Source organism: Neolamprologus brichardi, chromosome 12, assembly GCF_056152115.1.
Source record: "Neolamprologus brichardi isolate AB-2024 chromosome 12, ASM5615211v1, whole genome shotgun sequence".
Taxonomy (NCBI): Eukaryota; Metazoa; Chordata; class Actinopteri; order Cichliformes; family Cichlidae; genus Neolamprologus; species Neolamprologus brichardi.
This window is the reverse complement of record NC_142115.1, coordinates 38,208,541-38,229,816: the sequence shown is the minus strand read 5'-3', so window position 1 is coordinate 38,229,816 and position 21,276 is coordinate 38,208,541. Positions and strand designations below refer to the sequence as shown.

At 47.6% G+C, this 21,276-nt stretch overlaps 2 protein-coding genes and 1 long non-coding RNA gene across 3 annotated transcripts; 2 read left to right on the top strand and 1 right to left on the bottom strand.

Moving 5' to 3' along the window:
• Positions 1 to 6,757: 6,757 nt before the first annotated feature.
• Positions 6,758 to 7,947, top strand: LOC148100408 (uncharacterized). The gene is made up of 6 exons (XM_087849649.1): positions 6,758 to 6,799; positions 6,939 to 7,165; positions 7,263 to 7,404; positions 7,486 to 7,559; positions 7,639 to 7,750; positions 7,836 to 7,947. Exons 1-6 carry the CDS (start codon positions 6,758 to 6,760, stop codon positions 7,920 to 7,922), a joined length of 684 nt encoding a protein of 227 aa, XP_087705775.1. The 3' UTR covers positions 7,923 to 7,947.
• A 4,497-nt stretch (positions 7,948 to 12,444) lies between these two features.
• LOC148100407 (uncharacterized) lies at positions 12,445 to 15,185 on the top strand. Its single transcript, XR_015719820.1, has 4 exons — positions 12,445 to 12,561; positions 14,182 to 14,331; positions 14,728 to 14,790; positions 15,046 to 15,185. It is a non-coding gene; the product is annotated as an uncharacterized LOC148100407 (long non-coding RNA).
• Positions 15,186 to 19,134: 3,949 nt separating this feature from the next.
• On the bottom strand, positions 19,135 to 20,614 carry LOC148100406 (uncharacterized). Its single transcript, XM_087848804.1, has 2 exons — positions 20,477 to 20,614; positions 19,135 to 20,197 (listed from the first exon to the last, which is right to left on the bottom strand). The coding sequence occupies exon 2, from the start codon at positions 20,186 to 20,188 to the stop codon at positions 19,307 to 19,309; it is 882 nt and encodes a 293-aa protein (XP_087704930.1). The 5' UTR covers positions 20,189 to 20,197; positions 20,477 to 20,614; the 3' UTR covers positions 19,135 to 19,306.
• Between the last annotated feature and the right edge of the window lie 662 nt (positions 20,615 to 21,276).

The following is a 21,276-nucleotide window of genomic DNA, read 5'->3' as shown; positions in this document are numbered from 1 at the left end:
CTGCAGGAGCGTGCTGGGAAACAGAATTCAGCTTCTGCTGTCCTCCTGCAGGGGGCGTGGTAACCCCATGTAAGTGAGGTCTGAGCCCTCCTGGGTCTGCAGACAGGAGCAGGACACCTGCAGACAGGCTGTTAGTCACCTCTGTGTCCATCATCAGAGTGAAACGAGTCACTGGGGCAGGTGCAGAGGTTCCTGTTAAAAGGGAGTTTTTCTTTCCCACTGTCGCCAAGTGCTTGCTTATATGTGATTGTTTGGGTTTCTCTGTATGATTACAGGGTCTTTACCTTACAGTATAAAGCATGTTTAGAAGGCTGCTGTTAATTGTTTGTTAATGTTAAATTAACAAACACGATCAAGTAAATGATCAAATTTTCTTTTCTTTTTTCCCGCCTGTCCAGTTTGGTTCTTTTGCATCAGAATTATTGTCTAAAGGCGAAGAACCAACGGATTTACTTTACCAAATGGACCATCCCAGCCTTGCTGTATTGGTCTATTTGCTTTTATTGTTTATTTAATTGTATTTTCACTTGCTACACACGAGACAGACTTGACTGGGGAAAAGAAAAGGGAGAAAGAAAGAAAAACAGCAGAGAAGAGGAACGGGGATAAAGGTCAAAAAACAAAAACCAACAAAACAAACAGACAAAAAATCCATCTATCAATCAGCTGGATCAGCTGTTGAGAAAGAAAAAAGAGAAAACAAGCAAAAAAAAAAAAAGATTAATATAATAAACAACATCATCGCGATGATCTATGTGAATATAACAGTAAATACTAAATAAACATTATTGTGCAGCACGTAAGATCGACAGCACAGTGTGCTTTGAGGTAGGAGCCAAAAAGGGTGTAGTTTGTGTGTGTGAGCACCCGTGTGTACACCTGTGAGCATGGACGCGCTTGTTTTTAAAAGGTTCCTTCATGTAATGATCTGCTAGAGGGTGTGGGGGGGCCACAGATGAGGGGTCACTCAGCAGCCGCGGGGCAGAAGCCAGGGGGGGTTGCAGTGATGTGCCCGTGAGCTCCGCCGGCAGCCAGCTGTGCCTGAGTGACCGAGCCCCAGGCCCAGAGGCCGAGGGCACCCCACCCCCGAAGTGGCCCGAGCGAGCCCCAGGCTCCAGGCCCCGACAAGCAGCCACCAGGAGTGAGCCGGTGTGTACCTGGACGCCCACCCCCGGACACAAAGAACCACCAACACACCGATGTCTGAGGGCGTTTGCCACTGGCAGGGGGAGTGGTGGGGGAGATAGGCCTCCATACCTTAGAGGGCCTGAGATGTCCTCAGAGAGGTGGCGTCTGATACCCAACCTGACATATAGACACACAAACAGGCACACACAGATACAAACATCCATTCCCTCCCTCATGCTCTCATATGCAATTACTCCACATTCACCCAACGTGGAGACAGACATAGAGAGACACTGTACACACAATCACACTCCCCAAGCGTACTCTAAGCCCCGGGTCTAGGTACCCTTACCCCTGGAGGGGGGAACTGCACCCAGACCCAGGTGGTGTTACCCTTTTCCCTGGGGTGGAGAGAAGCAGACCGCCCCGACTCCGCAGCAGCAGGGAGGCCCCACACTCCAGACCCCAATCGGACGGCCAACTCCCCCCCCAACAGGCAACAGAGAACGGGGGTGTGAGAAGACTCCAAACCTCCCTCCGCCCGCTCATATGTAGTGTTGATGCATGTGTGTTCTAAGGTGCATTTAAAACCCAGGAGGGCATGGAGCTACCTGCCAGAGAGCAGCAGGTAAGCGCACAGCCCCTCACAGGCTGCTCAGAGTTCAGCTGTGGGGTTGTGATCAGCTCCTCTCCATCATAGGACACTGCAGTGTCTCATCTCCTAAGGGAGAAAACAAAGGAAACACCTTTGCTCGTGTTCAGATGACTGAATGAGCTCCTACTGTGACTGCCGAGACTTCGGGGGGGAAAGGAAGGAAGGGAGGGAGCAAAGTCTTCAACAGAGAGGAAACCACTGAGGTTTGTAATTAAATGCTTCCTTTGAGGAGGTGTCTGCTGCCGTCCAGCAGAGTTCGAATACTTCAAATATACTAAGAGCTTTTAAAAACACACACAGCACTATAAATGTTATATACGTACAGATGTTTTACAGCTGACCAAAAGTTTAGGACCACATGCCTTCCAAAGGACAAATCTGTGCAAAAATGTCATTGTCATTTCACTCGCTGGGCCCGCGTCCTCATTTTAGGTTTGACAGCATTTTAGTAGATAAAGGTGAATGGCTTAAACATGAATTGAACTACGGTTTGGGGAAGGCCTCGAAGGGACTGGCAGCGACTCCCAGGCCTGGCAGATGTACTCTCCTTCTCCTTGTGGCTGCGTGCAGCAGGGCTGGGGGAGGGTCTGTGCTGGTGGACGTAGGTTACTGGCCCGGTAGCCTGGCTGCCCCTGAGTGGATTCGGGGCAGGCGTGGGGGCTTGGGGTTCGGGGGTGCTTCGCCTCCGTGCTAGGGCTCTGGCTAGGTGCCGTTTCCCCCTCCAGGGGTGAGGGTACCTGGACCTGGGGTATAGAGTTTGTTTGGGGAGTGTGATTGTGTGTGCAGTGTCCATGTATGTCTATCCCTATGTTGAGTGAGTGCTGAGTATTTGTATATGTGTGCATGAGGGTGGGAATGCATGTTTGTGTCTGTGTGTGCCTGTTTGTCTGTGTTTATATGTCAGGTCGGGTCTTACACTCCACCTCTCTGGGAACTCCCAGGCCCTCCAAAGGCCTATCTCCCCTCACCACACTCCCTGCCGGTAAATGATGCCCTCAGGTGGTTCTTGGTGTCCGGGGCTGGGTGCTCAGGTATGTACCAGCTCACTCCTGGTGACTACTTGGTGCCATTTGCTCGGTCAGGCCTCTTCCGGGGCAAAGGGGGCCCTCGGGCCTCCGGCCTCTGGGCCTGTGGCTCGGTTCACTCTGGCACAGCTGGCTGCCAGCAGAGCCGGCGGGCACGCCACTGAGCCTCCTCTGGCTTCTGCTCCGTGGCTACTGGGTGACCCCTCGTCTGGGGATCCACAGCCCTTCCCATGAAGGTGGCACGGATGCCCCTCCAGTGGTCCTCCTTGGGCTCTCGCACTCTGGGGCCTCTGCCTGCTGGAGAAGGTCACCACCATCTCTTTGGTGTTGCTCACGTTCAGTTCAGGTTTGGAGCTGTCACACCTCTCTACAAACTCCTGCAGAGCGGGCCGTGGTGCTGTGAGGGCCTGACAGCAGTGACAGGAGAACTGTGTCGTCAGCATATTTCACCAGGTGACAGCTGGGCTGTGTGGATCTGCAGTCATCAGTGTAGAGGATGAAGAGCAGGGGGAGAGCACACAGACCTGGGGGAGCCAGTGGAGGTGGAACAGGGAGAAGAAAGAGAGTTGTTGACCGAACTTTCTGAGTCCTGTTGGTCAGAAGGTCCAATATCCACAGGATCAGCTGATCATCAGGTGAAATCGGGTGGAAAGTTTAGTGGGCAGGATGTGAGGCTGCAGAGTGATGAACGCTGATGAGAAACAAACAGAAGTCTGGTGGAGGAGTCAGGGAGCTCTTGACCTCCCTGTTGACCTCCCTGTTGACCTCCATGTTGACCTCCATGTTGACCTCCATGTTGACCTCCCTGTTGACCTCCCTGTTGACCTCCCTGTTGACCTCCATGTTGACCTCCATGTTGACCTCCCTGTTGACCTCCATGTTGACCTCCATGTTGACCTCCATGTTGACCTCCCTGTTGACCTCCCTGTTGACCTCCATGTTGACCTCCCTGTTGACCTCCATGTTGACCTCCATGTTGACCTCCATGTTGACCTCCCTGTTGACCTCCCTGTTGACCTCCATGTTGACCTCCCTGTTGACCTCCCTGTTGACCTCCATGTTGACCTCCATGTTGACCTCCATGTTGACCTCCATGTTGACCTCCATGTTGACTTCCATGTTGACCTCCATGTTGACCTCCATGTTGACTTCCATGTTGACCTCCATGTTGACCTCCCTGTTGACCTCCATGTTGACCTCCATGTTGACCTCCATGTTGACCTCCCTGTTGACCTCCATGTTGACCTCCATGTTGACCTCCATGTTGACCTCCATGTTGACCTCCCTGTTGACCTCCATGTTGACCTCCCTGTTGACCTCCCTGTTGACCTCCATGTTGACCTCCATGTTGACCTCCTTTTTATCCAGAGCAGAGCTGTGAAGAAAGTCCTCTTTTTAATTAAGGATTTCCTTGAGCTCGTTGGTGATCCAGGGTTTGTTGTTGGGGTAGATGGAGGCTGTTTTTGAGGGGATAATGTTGTCAACACAGAGGGAGATGTATGATGTCACCGTGGTTACGTGTTTGTCGATGTCATCAGAGGGAGAAAGAAGGCTGTCCCAGTCAGTGGCTTCGAAACATCCTTGTAGGGTGAGGATGCTTTCCTCTGTCCACTGCTCGATGTTTCTGATGACGGGCTGTAAGCAGGGCCAGCAGGACGTGTGGTGCTGAGCCGAGAGGGCGGAGGGGCGGGGCTTTAAATGCATCTGGTACAGAGCCGTAGCATTTATCTTCCCCTGACGTGTGCTGCATGTAACACTGTTGGTGTCCTTTAAGCGACTGTCAGGGGAAGCGTGGCTGAAATCACCAGGACGAACTTGGCAGAGTGAAAACTGCTCCAGTTTGTAGAGTGTTGGTGACGTGCTCTGTGGCTGCGTCAGCTCGGGGGTGGATGTAAACCCCAGAGCTTCTCTCTCACAGTGACTGCAGAGCACCAGCTGTTGTTTACATACAGACACATGCCGCCGCCATGTTGTTCCCGGTGCATTCGTGGTCTCTGTCCAGACAAAGAGGCGGTGAAAAGCCATCAATCAATCCCACTTTTCTCCTCACCGGGGTCGAGGGGGAGAGGTTAGGGGATACGGTCTATGTAGGGCGGGTCCTTCCAAGGTCACGAACACCAGAAGTGCAGACCTGTTAAAGTGGACACGCGGTCCCTGTTGCTTAGCAACCGCGACAGCAGCAGCTACGGCCTTGTCTTGATGCACGCTCAGTCATCCGGGTTAGGAAATCCCAAAAAGCTGGTTGAGTTCATCTGTTTTCAGAGTTTCATCATCATCAGTGACTCCTTCAGTGTCTCCTTCAGTGTCTCTTTCAGTGTCTCCTTCAGTGTCTCCTTCAGTGACTCCTTCAGTGTCTCCTTCAGTGTCTCCTTCAGTGACTCCTTCAGTGACTCCTTCAGTGTCTCCTTCAGTGTCTCCTTCAGTGTCTCCTTCAGTGTCAGCTGACTGCAGCTTCCAACCTTACAGACATCTGCAGACGACTGACACAGCAGGACGGGCCCACTCTAACCCACTGATGAGTCCCACAGAGGGGTGGGGAATGGCACTGTAAGGTGGTGACAGGTGTTCCCTTAGGCCCCTCCTTCATGCTTCGACATCAACAACCCACTGACAGGTGTCCGTATTTCCACGGCTGGACAGTTAGAAACAGTTTCTGTCGCTGCCACAGTGTAACCTGAAGTGTCCATCAAAACGACCAATCACAGCCTGATCTTCTTTAGGCTCCGCCCACCCATGATAGCGTGAAACTAGCAGCGTGTTGGTTATGGAATATGATTTCGTACATTTCAGTTCAAATTCAATACCTGCGACTGATTCGCAGACAAATACAAACAAACTGCAGCCACAGTCTGAAAGTCACGTTTAAACATGTGATCCTGTTTCACACAACATGACCTGATGCATCTTTATTTACTGCAGAGAAAACTGCAACAATAGTTGAACTAAATACACTGTGGATCAGTCACAGCTGTGTGTGGCTCCCTGTCTCCTGTCCTGCAGGACAAACGTGTCCCTGCATGCAGCTGCTACAGTTAGTGTTGGAGATGCTTCTGCAAAAACACGAAGCAAATGTAACTGAACACAGGCACGGCTTCTTCAAGACGGGTGCTTCGCTGCATTTATTGAACGCCGTGAAAACTACAGACATAAAACACGAAGTCTTTAAGTGCTTCAGTCTATCAAAAGTAACACTCGTGCTTTAACAACAACAAATGACCTCGTGGCCATCTGCCACTTCGGAGGTCCTAGAAGACCTTTACAGTCTTGTTCATTCTAAACTAAAACATAAAATAATTAGAACACCATACATTACAAATTTTCACAATATTACGATAAAGTTATGGCAAATAGCAAATACCTGATACAGCTGGTAGACTAACCAGGCCTTTGCAGATAGCTCGCTGAACTCCTCAGCGTGATTATTAAACGTGGGCTCACAGCCGCTATTATCACGCCCAAACCTCGCGATAATAGCGGCGTAACAAAACTTGTTCTTTGTGACAAGATAACCACACCTTTACAATACTGACCACAGAAATGTACAAGCAAGAACATTGTAACTGCTGGAACCATCGGTTAAACGTCTTTAAACATAAGCCATTTCTGTGACACAGCAAATATCCAGAAACTGTTTCAGTGTTTCCACCGACTGCAGAGATCAGCTGTTCTCCTCTGCATGTCTCAGCTGCTGCTGGCTCCTCCTCCTCTTCACACACTGTCCCGGTGTGTCATCAGGGGTGGAGAGCCTCCGTCTCCTCTCTCCTGACTCTGGACTCAACCGTGGCCGTTAACAACAAAGGCAGAAAACTCGATCAAATATCTGTTAACAGATGAAAACACATTTTCTCCTCTGTCTGTCTTAGCATTAGTAGCTTATACAGGATGAGAACTTCATGCTTGAGTCTGTGTCCTCAGCACAGTCCACGGGCCAGATGTTTGGTCCCCGTAAATGCACTTGGCTTACAGCCGTCTGCTCGGTGTAAACGTTGACGTACGTTTGGCTTCACAGCGACAAACAGCTCGTACGACCCGAGCCATGTTAGATATAACGCCACCTAACTTCGCCGAAGGTTAGCTGAGTTTAACGTGTTTTCAGATTCTTCGTTGTGCTAACATTCGTCTGTTTCTAGACCGCTTCCCTTCGACAGGCCGCCATTTTTTCCAAAACATTTCTTCAACCGCAGATTCGCAGTGAATCCTGGGATAGCGTGGACCACGAAGGATACGCCCGACCCGCCTCACACAGCCTCTGTCTGTCTCATCAGGAGGAGGAGGAGTGGGGGCGGAGCTTGCAGTCAGGCGTTGGCAGCACCTCCTCCCTGTGCACAGAGGAGGAAGAAGAAGAGGAGGAGACCAGGTGAGTCTGATGAAGGGCGGGGCGTAAAAATGTCCGAGCAGCTTCTGTGCAGATGAAACTGCACCTGCCGTGAAGTCATCTTCACCTGTGTCACCAGGTTCTCCTCCAAACCTGAAGCAGCTGCAGGAGGAGGTGCAGTGGGAGGAGGAGAGAACTATGAAGGAGATGACGAGACCTCAATGGCTGAGCCAGCCACCCTCTGCAGGAGGAGGAGTGCCAGGAGCAGCCAGACGCAGCAGGTAACCCAACCACGGAGCGCGTAGTTCAGGGAGCGTGGGACAAAGCAGAACAGGCGTGTTAACGAGCTCCTGTTCTGTCAGCTGAAGGAGGAGAACGCAGCACTGAGGAGGACCGTCAGGGAGCTGCAGAGGAGAGCCGAAGTGAACGAACGCAGGTTTGTACCATCCAATCACAGGACAGCGCCGCAATATGTCGCTGACCAATCATTTACCCAGCATGCCTCGGTCTCCCAGGGCGTCGCAGCTCTCGGAGGAGCTGCTGCAGAGGAGGCGTCAGGAGGAGAAGGAGGCCCAGGACCTGGAGAGCATGGTTCACTCTGTGGAGCAGAACCTCCACCTGATGACGGTACACAAACGCACAAACACAGTGTTTGCATGAACATGTGTGTCTGTGTGTGTGTGTAAAAATACTCTACGTCTGTCCATGTTAGCGGCGAGCGGTGAAAGCGGAGAACGCCGCTTCCAAACTGAAGGCGGAGCTACAGCAGCTGCAGGTGAGATGGAGAATGAATCATTGATTATTGACAATCTGCTGGCTGTGTGTATCAGCCCCACCCCCCGTGACCCTGACCTGGATGAGAGGAGAATGGATGAAAAATATGAGCCACAGAAAACAGAACAACAGATGAAGTCATGAGAAATACACAGAAAGCCTAAACTGAGCTGGCGCCGCTTCAAGGACTCTGATCGTTCGACTGACTCGTTTAAGCTAACTTACATCCTGCTGTAACCAGGCAGACCAACTAATATGTACCAACAGAGAGACCTGATGTTTAATAATGATTAAATAATAATGTTCAATAATAAGAAATGGTGTGTTACTGCCACCTGCTGGTGTGGAGTGTGACCTGCAGCCAAACAGGATGTAGCAGTGAGTAAAAGTGAAATGGAGGAAAATGTTAGATGAACTGGAGCTCTGTGAGGTAGGACTGGTTTTAAATGAAGCTTACTTCATTTATTTAAGGTACTTAAAAGGATGAACGTCTGCTCGCTTTAGCTCAGCCGCCTTCATATCAACATGCGTGTAAACGATAAGTGTTGCTAGGCAATAGTTTTACATCCATTCCTAAGGAGTCAAAATGACATGTCGGCCAGTTTAGGTGGTCTTAATCTTTTTGATCACAACTCAAAATTCCCTGTTTGATGAAAAAGTCCATTTCAGGAAAAGTCGTGAAAATGTTTTGCTTGAATTATAACAGAGTTATATTCAATTCAATTCAATTCAATTTTATTTATATAGCGCCAAATCACAACAAATGTCGCCTCAAGGCGCTTCATAGATACAGAGAAAAACCCAACAATCATATGACCCCCTATGAGCAAGCACTTTGGCGACAGTGGGAAGGAAAAACTCCCTTTTAACAGGAAGAAACCTCCGGCAGAACCAGGCTCAGGGAGGGGCGGCCATCTGCTGCGACCGGTTGGGGTGAGAGAAGGAAGACAGGATAAAAGACATGCTGTGGAAGAGAGACAGAGATTAATAACAGATATGATTCAATACAGAGAGGTCTGTTAATACATAGTGAGTGAGAAAGGTGACTGGAAAGGAAAAACTCAATGCATCATGGGAATCCCCCGGCAGCCTACATCTATTGCAGCATAACTAAGGGAGGATTCAGGGTCACCTGGTCCAGCCCTAACTATATGCTTTAGCAAAAAGGAAAGTTTTAAGCCTAATCTTAAAAGTAGAGATAGTGTCTGTCTCCCGAATCCAAACTGGAAGCTGGTTCCACAGAAGAGGGGCCTGAAAACTGAAGGCTCTCCCTCCCATTCTACTTTTAAATACTCTAGGAACAACAAGTAGGCCTACAGAGCGGGAGCGAAGTGCTCTAATAGGGTGATATGGTACTACAAGGTCATTAAGATAAGATGGGGCCTGATTATTTAAGACCTTGTATGTGAGGAGCAGGATTTTGAATTCAATTCTGGATTTAACAGGAAGCCAATGAAGGGAAGCCAAAACAGGAGAAATATGCTCTCTCTTTCTAGTCCCTGTCAGGACTCTTGCTGCAGCATTTTGGATTAACTGAAGGCTTTTCAGTGAGTTTTTTGGACATCCTGATAATAATGAATTGCAGTAGTCCAGCCTGGAAGTAATAAATGCATGAACTAGTTTTTCAGCGTCACTCTGAGACAGGATATTTCTAATTTTAGAGATGTTGCGCAAATGGAAGAACGCAGTCTTACATATTTGTTTAATATGTGCGTTGAAGGACATATCCTGGTCAAAAATGACTCCAAGGTTCCTCACAGTGTTACTGGAGGCCAAGGTAATGCCATCCAGAGTAAGAATCTGGTTAGATACCATATTTCTAAGCTTTTCAGCGCCGAGTACAATGACCTCAGTTTTATCTGAGTTAAGAAGCAGAAAGTTAGTGGCCATCCAAGTCTTTATGTCTTTAAGACATTCCTGCAGTTTAACTAGTGGTGTGTGTTATCTGGCTTTATGGACAGATAGAGCTGGGTGTCATCTGCATAGCAGTGAAAATGTATGCTATGTCTTCTAATGATGCTGCCTAGGGGAAGCATGTATAATGTAAACTGGTCCTAGCACTGAACCCTGTGGAACTCCATAATTAACCTCAGTGTGTGAAGAGGACTCTCCATTTACATGCACAAATTGGAGTCTATTAGATAGATATGATACAAACCACTGCAGTGCAGTACCTGTAATACCTACAGCATGTTCTAATCGCTCTAATAGGATATTATGGTCAACAGTATCGAATGCTGCACTAAGGTCAAGAAGGACAAGCACAGAGATGAGTCCACTGTCAGAGGCCATAAGAAGATCATTTGTAACCTTCACTAAAGCTGTTTCTGTGCTGTGATGAACTCTGAAACCTGACTGAAACTCTTCAAATAAACCATTCCTCTGCAGATGATCTGTTAGCTGTTTGACAACTACTCTTTCAAGGATTTTTGATATGAAAGGAAGGTTGGAGATTGGCCTATAATTAGCTAAGACTGCTGGGTCTAGAGATGGCTTTTTGAGTAAAGGTTTAACTGCAGCCACCTTGAAGGCCTGTGGTACATAGCCGATTATTAGAGATAGGTTGATCATATATAAGATCGAAGAATTAATCAATGGCAGGACTTCTTTGAGCAGTTTTGTAGGAATGGGGTCTAAAAGACACGTTGATGGTTTGGAGGAAGTAATTACTGAAGTTAACTCAGAAAGATCGATTGGAAAAAAAGAGTCTAACTTAACATCAATGGTACTAAGAGTAGCTGTAGATAATATTACATCTGTGGGATGATTATTGGTAATTTTTTCTCTAATGATAAAAATTTTATTTGTGAAGAAGTTTATGAAGTCATCACTAGTTAACGTTAAAGGGATGGTTGGCTCAAAAGAGCTCTGACTTTTTGTCAGCCTGGCTACAGTGCTGAAGAGAAACCTGGGGTTGTTCTTATTTTCTTCAATCAGTGACGAATAGTAAGCTGTTCTGGCTTTGCGGAGGGCTTTCTTATAAAGCAACAAACTATTTCTCCAGGCTAAATGATGATCCTCTAAATTTGTGACACGCCATTTCCTCTCCAGATTTCGAGTCGTCTGCTTGAGGGTACGTGTTTGAGAATTATACCACGGGGTCATGTACTTCTGATTAGAGACCTTAGTTTTCACTGGAGCTACAGTATCCAGAGTCGTACGTAGTGAGGAGGTGAAATTATTAACAAGATAATCGACCTCTGTTGGGGTAGCGTTCAGATAGCTGCTCTGCTCTGTGTTGGTACAGGGCATTGACGATGATAACAGTGGCTGGATTATATTCTTAAACTTAGTTACAGCGCTTTCAGAAAGACATCTACTTTGATAAAGTCCACTCTCCACTGCTGCGTAATCAATTATTGTAAATGTAAATGTTATCAAGAAATGATCAGACAGGAGAGGGTTTTCAGGAAACACTGTTAAATGTTCAGTTTCTATGCCATATGTTAAAACCAGATCTAGAGTGTGATTAAAGTGGTGGGTGGGTTCTTTTACATTTTGAGAGAAACCAATTGAGTCTTACAACAGATTAAATGCCATGTTGAGGCTGTCATTTTTAGCATCAACATGGATGTTAAAATCACCCACAATAATTATTTTATCTGAGCTCAGAACTAAATTAGATATAAAGTCTGAGAAATCAGACAGAAACTCTGTGTAAGGCCCAGGTGGACGATAGATGATAACAAGTAAGACTGGTTTCTGATATATGGTTATATGAATTTCAAGATGTCAGTGGATGGATATGGCGTGCCGGTGTTAACGGACGGCTTCACTTCCTGCTTTTCGCCTGATCCGAGGTCTCGTTTTGTGCCTGATGTGGTGTGGAGGGTTTGTGGGGACGAGCGAGAGTGTTCTCTCACTTTATATTGGGATCAACAAGCTTCAGATGAAGCTTCGACACATGAAAGGCTCTGACTGTATTGAAACAGAGCCGATCAAACAGATTGATTGGAATGATGACAGGATCGATAATCGCTGCTGGAGTCAAACCTCTGAGATCACAGGGATTGAAGAAAATCAGGATGTTTGAGTCTGTGGTCTCTGCTCAGTGAGCATGCTCAGCTCTGTTACCATGGCAACCATGGCAGCCGTTTTATACTCTTCTAAGATGGGTGTAGATCCCGCGTGCTGAGAGTCGTACCGTGCAGACGGTGTCTGATTGGCTGAGAACTGCTGACCTCACAGAAACGCAGCCTTTATTTACCCGACACTGATCATGTGACCCGAAGGATTCTTAGGAAAAAGTGAGCGTATTACTCGGTACCGTGACCCACTCGCCACTGTCCACAGAACTCATGCTGATTCCTGCCACAGCTAACCACCACAAGAAACACCATTTATCCAGCAGTGCACCAAACCACAGGCTGTTTCCACATAACACTGAAACCAGGAGACCGTCCTGGTATCAGGTTAACGCACGCCTGTCCCACAGGCTCCACGTTGAAAATTTACCCAAAATCACCGGCGGTGACGCACCGTGTCGTCGTTTTCCATCCACCAATAAATTTCGAGCAGCCGGGGCGGTGGACGCTGATTGGTCGGCGGACCGGACTCGAGGCTTCTTATCAGACCAGTCTTCACTAATCAGTCATGAGCTCCACGTGCACGTGGACCGGGACCCGACGGGACGCTCCACGCGGACGTGTCCGCGGGGCGACCAGGTGAGCCGTGGGGTTCCCACTTCCGGTGTTTCTGTGTGTTTTATTCCTCTGCTCGTGTTGGTGAATATTCTGCGGTCGGTTTAAATGATGCAAGTCAGGACATGCGTGACGTCATTCACAGACTCGGCGCCACATCATAAACAATCCTTCCGGTCGCTTTAGTGTCGTTGTGTAAGTGTCGTGTTTGTGTCTCAGTGACCGTGCGTGGATCTACAGCAGCTGCTGTGCGGCTCCGGTCAGCAGTGGCTCAGCAGGTCACTCCCTCCACCTGTGGTCCACGGTCACCGCGTCACCTGCTGCCTGCTGCTAACACCTGGGTGTGTTTGACATGCGTGTTTAGTTTCTTCTTCTCTGTCTCAGAGCACGGCAGATAAAATATTTACCACCACATACATTTGAAAACGTGCGATGACGATATAACTGACACGAGACAAAATACTTCACAGCTTTATTAGTGCAAAACCATCAAAGTATTTTCACTTAATCAAGCAGCTGTTTTATGTTCATTAAAGTTACATAAAAACGTAACGGTGCAAACTCGTTGCTGACAGTTTAACCAGAAGGCATTTCCAGTGGAAACCGGCCGACACATCCTCAGCAGAACCATGTATAACATCCACAACACTTAAAGAGCTTATACACACAATACGGTAATAGACTCTGTGCACGAGAAAATGCTAACTTCCTGGTTTGAGGCCGGATGTGGGGTTGTACATTTCCTGTAGCTTTACTTTGCGGTCAATCGCTACTGCGAAGATATTCTCCAACATCATGTCACGCTTTCGCTCTTCTCATTCTGCGTCGCCGCCATGCTTTTTCCTCCGTGTGCGTATGAAAACAAAGGCTCTGCGCATGCGCGTTTATATTCTGTCGTCATATTTCGTGTTCTTATCGTTGCCCAACATCACACCGGTGTTACCGTGAGCGCTATGATGTGGCCCAGCCCTACTGTCACAGTTCAGCGTTGTTTGTCCGTCGCTTCTCCCGCCCTGATCTGTCCTTCAGTCCAGCGTCAGTAATGCAAACAAACCAACGGGCTGTCCGGCTCACAGCGGGTAATCTGCCCGGTATGCCAGGTTACCGTCCGGTGCTGGGAGGCAGACGCTTGAGTGGCGGCTGACGGAGAGGCGAGTTTCCTAAAAGAGATCAGCCTTGTGATGTTACCGCACTTCACTGAGGCTCCGCCTTCAGCAGGTGTTTTGGAGACTGCTGATCAGAATTATTGATGGTTACAGATCTAAAAAGACCCCCGTGGGTCTCTGTGTCAGTGTGCTGTAATCCAGATGTGACAGCAGGTGGAGCTGTGGAGCTGCTGTCAGTTCTGCGTCTCAGGCTTCGCCGTCACAAACACCAACACTGTTGTGGACTCAGCTAAACGACATTTATTGTTTTTTATTTGTTAACTTGATAAAATTCTTCATGGACGTGTTTGTGTTCGAATATCTTTGCTGCGTTTGTCATGAATACAGTGATGTTGGAAAAACGAATGAACTCTGGAAACCTGCTGAAGCTGAAATTCAGAATGAAGACTAGTAAGAAAATAAAGTGTAATAACTGTGTGAGGGGGCGGGGCTTTATTCATGTTTGAACGCCTTTGAGACTCCGAACGTTTAATTTCAGCTTTTCTTCGCTGACTCTGCAGACTGTAATGGAGGCTCCGGCCAGCAGGGGGCAGCAGGTGGTTTTACCTGAAGTCATTACAGCTGAAGTTCTGTCTGTGAACGATGCATGCTGGGAAACGGACCGAGAGCCGCTGTGACATCGGCACAGGTGAGCAGGTGGGTGGGACGTGCTCAGACTGAGGTGTGTCACGTGACCCTGAGGGTCCGCCTCACTCAGCTGAGAGCAGGAAACGGAGCGGGGAGTCTGCTCGTCCTCAGTGTTTACATGAAACTAATAATAATCAATAATCAATCAATGACTCCTCTTAAATCTGACTTTTTAAAGGCCAGTTCACCCAAAAACACTAAACCGTCAAATGTCGCTCTGCCTGGAAGTGATGTAATAAAAGGCCGACTGAAGCCCCTCCCACAGCAGTTTGTTCACAGAGGGGAGGGGCCGTGACAAAACCGGACTGAAGCGTACTCTGATCCAGGCGGCACGTGGCGTCCACGGCGTCCACGGCGTCCACGGCCAGAATCTAACCATCAGTTTGTGTTCTCGCAGGTGGCTCTGCTCTCTGATTGGATCCTGAGCTGTGATGTCATCGGTGGCGCCTCAGCCACAAAGGTGAGGTTTGATGTGAGTGTGTGGTGATGTCACAGGGTGGGCGGGTCTTCTGGGAGATGATGTGAACAAAAGGCCGAATTGTAGCGCCCCCGCCAGGCAGTGTGTTCTCAGAGCGGGGCGCCGTGACAAAGACCGACCGAAGCGTTCGTCTGATCCCGTCACGTGACCAGACAGCTGACTGAGCAGGTTGGGTCACGTGACTGAAACAGTGTTATTCCCATGTTCAGCAGACTTCCTGTTTTTCTTCTTCTGCAGTTTCCTGACGGCGTCCTGTGAGCGCGGTGTCGGGATGGTCGGTGGCTGTGCCGCAGTAAAGAGGAGCTCTGACCACGCCCCTCTGCGGTCTGAGCTCTGATCCAGACTCTCCCAGTGGCGTCGTTTAACCCAGTTTGTTTTTAATTTGCTTTATATATTTTTAATATTTAAATATTTTTATCTTTGATGTTCAAATTTAAATAGAATGGCGAGGAAACCTAAGGGCGGCTAAATAAGTATAAATATAAGTATATTCTTCTGCTTTTCAAACAGCTGGATGATATTATGGGCTGTTGGTGAATGTATATGTTTGAAATAAAAACGAACTGAACATTGAATAAATTACTGATTCACAATTTAAATTCATGACACATTTAAAAGATTATTTAATGATGTGTTTGATTAATTTTGGGACTCCTGGCCCTCCATATTAAATGGTTATGGGAGACGGTGGTGGAGATCGAGCTAAGATCCTGTGGGACTTCCAGATACAGACGGACAAAATGGTGGTGGCTAACCAACCGGACATAGTGGTGGTAGACAAACAGAAGAAGACGTAGTGATCGATGTAGCGGTTCCCAATGACAGCAACATCAGGAAGAAGGAACACGAGAAGCTGGAGAAACACCAAGGGCTCAGAGAAGAGCTCGAGAGGATGTGGAGGGTGAAGGTGACGGTGGTCCCCGTGGTAATCGGAGCACTCGGTGCGGTGACTCCCAAACTAGGCGAGTGGCTCCAGCAGATCCCGGGAACAACATCGGAGATCTCTGTGCAGAAGAGCGCAGTCCTGGGAACAGCTGAGATACTGCAGGACCCTCAAGCTCCCAGGCCTCTGGTAGAGGACCGAGTTTGGAGGATAGACGCCCGCAGGGGCGAGCGGGAGTAATTATGTATATCTCATATATACAGTGTTGGTCAAGTTACTTGAAAAAAGTAATTAGTTACTAATTATTAATTCTTCAAGAATGTAATCCTGTTACTTTCCTGATTACTTACTTTCAAAAGTAATTAGTTACGTTATTACTTAGTTACTTTTAAAAAACATGACACTCCACCTGAATATGTACTAAAGCAACAGACGCTTCAGCCCAGCTCTATTTGTTCTGCATCATCATATAAAAAAGTCTGTTTTTGTGTTAATCTGCTAACTTTCTGCATCCAGCACAAACTCAACTCTGTAAACGTGTTGAACACTGAAGCTCTGCTGCTCCAGCATAAAATAAAATCATGTTTTTGGAGCCCGCTCTGTCAAACAGATGCAAGTAAAACAGCAGAAATGAATAAAATCAAAAACTCAGCAGCTCTTAAATCTACTGTCAGCTGTTCAGCAGGAGTGGGGCGGGTGGAGGTGCCCACAGCGGTCATGTCGCTGCAGGAATGTCTTAAAGACATAAAGACCTGGATGGCCACTAACTTTCTGCTTCTTAACTCAGATAAAACTGAGGTCATTGTACTCGGCGCTGAAAAGCTTAGAAATATGGTATCTAACCAGATTCTTACTCTGGATGGCATTACCTTGGCCTCCAGTAACACTGTGAGGAACCTTGGAGTCATTTTTGACCAGGACATGTCCTTCAACGCACATATTAAACAAATATGTAAGACTGCGTTCTTCCATCTGCGCAACATCTCTAAAGTTAGAAATATCCTGTCTCAGAGTGACGCTGAAAAACTAGTTCATGCATTTATTACTTCCAGGCTGGACTACTGTAATTCATTATTATCAGGAAGTCCAAAAAACTCCCTGAAAAGCCTTCAGCTAATCCAAAATGCTGCAGCAAGAGTCCTGACAGGGACTAGAAAGAGAGCATATTTCTCCTGTTTTGGCTTCCCTTCATTGGCTTCCTGTTAAATCCAGAATTGAATTCAAAATCCTGCTCCTCACATACAAGGTCTTAAATAATCAGGCCCCATCTTATCTTAATGACCTTGTAGTACCATATCACCCTATTAGAGCACTTCGCTCTCGCTCTGCAGGCCTACTTGTTGTTCCTAGAGTATTTAAAAGTAGAATGGGAGGCAGAGCCTTCAGTTTTCAGGCCCCTCTTCTGTGGAACCAGCTTCTAGTTTGGATTCAGGAGACAGACACTATCTCTACTTTTAAGATTAGGCTTCAAACTTTCCTTTTTGCTAAAGCATATAGTTAGGGCTGGACCAGGTGACCCTGAATCCTCCCTTAGTTATGCTGCAATAGACGTAGGCTGCCGGGGGATTCCCATGATGCATTGAGTTTTTCCTTTCCAGTCACCTTTCTCACTCACTATGTATTAACAGACCTCTCTGTATTGAATCATATCTGTTATTAATCTCTGTCTCTCTTCCACAGCATGTCTTTATCCTGTCTTCCTTCTCTCACCCCAACCGGTCGCAGCAGATGGCCCCGCCCCTCCCTGAGCCTGGTTCTGTTGGAGGTTTCTTCCTGTTAAAAGGGAGTTTTTCCTTCCCACTGTCGCCAAAGTGCTTGCTCATAGGGGGTCATATGATTGTTGGGCCTTTCTCTGTATCTATGAAGCGCCTTGAGGCGACATTTGTTGTGATTTGGCGCTATATAAATAAAATTGAATTGAATTGAATTGAATGTCAGTGGGAGGAGCCGTGGGTTTCTCTGAGTGTCACGTTCCCGTGGCAGCGCGCTCGCTGCTCGCTCAGATTAAAGTTTGATTTGTCGCTGTAGAAAGAAGTTTTCTTCCCACGCAGAGTGAACAGCGGACGCGGTTTCTGTTGTTTTTACGGAATCAAACTCAGAGTAATGTGATTACTTCCACGCTCTAAACGCTGCATGGTCGCACATCAATGAGCCCGGCCGTCGTTCCCACATCAAATCATTCCTGTACCGAAGGAGTCGTCTCCTGCTTTAACCGTCGCACTCGCCTCATCACTGTTTCGCTTTGCCAATGACATTCAAACATATTTCCTTTGAGCTTGAATGTCACACATTAATTGTCTTCATGATGTCAGAGTCTGGTAACCTCAAAACTCTCACTTTGAATGAGAGCTGAAGTTTTTGTCTGTGACAGCATGAATCTGCAGCCACATCGCTCTGAACCAGCTGATACCCTCTGCTGGCTGCCTCTCTAGAGACTCGGAGATTCTTGGATCTTCAAATGAGAGAAACAAGTATCCACAGAGGTTAAATCAAGTTTCTATCACTACGTCAGATTTCTAAAGCCAAGCCTTTTCTGATTCGTGCATTCATTACTTCGAGACTAGACGGCTGTAACTCCCTATTTTTGACTCCTCTCTCTGTTTGCATTAGTACAGAACTGCTCGCCTTTTATCAGCGGCCAGCAGGCATGATCATGTGGTTTTAGCACTAAGATCCTCTAATCAGATGCTCTTAATGCAGCCTAAGGTGAAACAGGTGGTCGTGCCTTTGCTGTTGCAGCACCTGGAACAATCTTACTGCCGTTCGCTCTTCTGAGTCTGTTCAGTCTTTGATCTTAAAGACTCGTCTTTTACTTTGGCCTTAAGTTAGTCAATTATCATTTGGCAAGCTGCAATGTTTGTGTTGGAGATGAGCAGGGCCACGCCTCCAAACACGCTCCTTCCTGTTGTCATCTATACAGGTTCCCCCTGCAAGCGGTTCATTCTTGTTTACGTGCCCCTCCCTCCTTGTTCTCGATTTTTTCACTTCTTTGCTCCGATTTAGCACACGGGGATCTGCCAGGCCCGGGAGCCGTCGCCAACCCCATCGAGGCCTTCCCCAAACCGCAGCTCACTTGATGTCAAAGCATCACCGACTAAAACGCTGTCAAACCTAAAATGAGGGCGTGGCCCAGCGAGTGAAATGGTGAATTATTTTACTCGCTCTTACTTTGTGAAGCACTTTGATCAACGTTGTTTTCAAATGTGCATAAATACATTTTGATTTGTTAATTCAGACATTTCTTCCCTCCAACCTGGACCTGTTTCAGTTCACATACTGACTGCACGCCATCACACAGCTCCAACCTTTTCTCTGATTGGTCACGAGCATCTACTGCTGTGAAGACTGCGAGGCTCAGTGTGAACTCGGGTTTCTGCTAAATGAAGTCATGTATTGATCCTGCTGAGCTCTGCTGACGAGCAGCAGATGAAGACACAGAGAGATTTCAGATGCTAAACAGACTTTATTGAAAGAGAGACAATCATCAAAGTGATACAGAGCTAATCAATCAGATTGGAGGATCAATGATCGCTGGAGGAGACAGACCTCTGAGATCACAGTGATTGAACATCATTAAAGAAACAAACATCAAACTCTGGTTTCTGCTCAGCGCTCTCAGTTATGATAGCACAGGTACACGGCAGCAGCTCCTGGTTTGCCTGTGTTGAGGTTTTCTGGGTTCACTTTGACCCCTTCACGGTCATACGCCTGCTTAGCCGCTGGGTCGGCGAGCACGGTGACGGCCTTGATGGGAGCGATGCTGCTGTCTCTCTTGTACCACAGGAACACCTCCTTTCCTTTGGTGCCCTCGTTCAGATCCTGGTTCACGACTTCAAAGCCTTGGTCTTGGAGGCTGCTTTGCTTGACATCACTGGAGGAGATTTCCAGCTCGCTGATGGCGTTCTTGGGGTCTGTGGTTTGACGGTACCAGATGAAGATCTGAGGGCTTCCTGCTCCCCTGTTGGTGTCTTCATCCACCCGGATGTAGCCATCATGGAAGTTGTCGTCATCTTCCTCAAACTTAGCAGTGGCCTTGATGTCACAGATGTAGGTGGGATTCTCTCTCTTCAACCACAGGTAGATCCAGTTCCCTCCAGCGCCGTGGTTCAGGTCACAGGCCAGTCTCTCCCAGCCCAGTTTATACTTGTAGGGTTCATCTCCTGCTTGTACGGAGAAGTCGAGTTTCCTGATGGGAACATCGTACTTTGAGGAACCTTTGTAGTACCACAGGTAGATTTTGCCTCCACCTGCCCCCTCGCTGAGGTTTTTGTCGATCTTTTTGAACCCGGCACTGGACAGACCCATGGACATCTTATCGTTGAAGGAAATCTGAATCCTGGTAATTGCATGATTGCCTTTTTTGTACCAGAGGTAGACGAAGTTTCCCCCGGCTCCTTCGTTCAGATTAACAAAGATTTTCTTGAAGCCTTGTTCACGGAGCGCAAACTCCTCGGATTTGTTCAAAGACACTTGGAGTTCAGTGATGTACTCGGCCATTTTGAGTTCCTGCATTAACAAAGTTAAAGGAAACACACAGAGACAAAAATGGAGAGAAATCAGCAATGGGCTTAAAAGACTAACTAATAACAATAATTCTGCAGGACATTTGTGATGGCATCATTAATAATACCTGCAGCACCTCTATAAAACAAAAGTATTGTGAATCAAATGCTATTCTGGAAAACATGAAGATGACTGTTTCAATGAGAACATGTTAATTAGAGGCTCAGCTGCAGGGTGGCATTTCACAGCAGAATGAAATAAAACGGATGCAGAGCGACTTACGAGTGTGCAGAGACGCTGTGTGGCTGGATGAAGTCTTCTGGGCGGCTGAACGCTGCTGATCTCTGACAGAAACTCCTGCTTTTATATACACGACAGGAGCAGCAGGATTATGAAATCACTGTGTTTTTTTAGTTGGAATTACATGTGCAGATAATGAACTCAACTGAACTACCCAATAAACTGACACACCCAATGGTTTGGGTGTGTCAGACAAATATAAATGAAAAATATAAAAAAAGAGTAAGATAAATAAATACAGATTACTAAAATTACTGTAGCCGCTGTAGTGCAGAGTCAGTGATATATACAGTGTGTGATATAAACTGTCCAATATTTCAGCAGGTCAGTGTCCTGATGGCTTGTAAGTAGAAACTGTCCCTGAATCTGCTGCTGTGGGTGTGGACGCTCCTGTATCACATGAAGAGTGTGAGGCTGTGCTGGGACCAGAGAGGATCCTCTGGGCGTCCTCCTGCAGCGCTGCCTGTGGAGGTCCTGGATGGCTGACAGCTCGGACCTGGAGATACGCTGTGCTGATCTGACCAGCCTCCATAGAGCGTTACAGCTGCCGTACCAGGTCGTGATACAGTCAGACAGAATAATGTCGATGGTGCATTAGTAGAAGTTGGTCAGTATTCTGACAGGACACACCGCCTCAGCCTCCGTGGAAAGAGGAGCCGCTGTCTCGCTGCTTTTGTGATCACATCCATGTGACTTATTCAGCTCAGATCCTCACTGATGTTAATCCCCAGGAACCTGAAGCATCCGACTCTGGCTGGCAGGGCAGTCGGATTATTTACCTC

Bases quoted from the DNA above. Each gene is read 5' to 3' on its own strand.
- LOC148100408 (XM_087849649.1), top strand. From the start codon at position 6,758: ATGCACTTGGCTTACAGCCGTCTGCTCGGTGTAAACGTTGAC. The intron at 7,405-7,485 runs GTAACCCAACCA...CTGTTCTGTCAG, and splicing joins GGAGCAGCCAGACGCAGCAG to CTGAAGGAGGAGAACGCAGC. The intron at 7,751-7,835 runs GTACACAAACGC...TGTCCATGTTAG, and splicing joins AGAACCTCCACCTGATGACG to CGGCGAGCGGTGAAAGCGGA.
- LOC148100406 (XM_087848804.1), bottom strand. From the start codon at position 20,188: ATGGCCGAGTACATCACTGAACTCCAAGTGTCTTTGAACAAATCCGAG.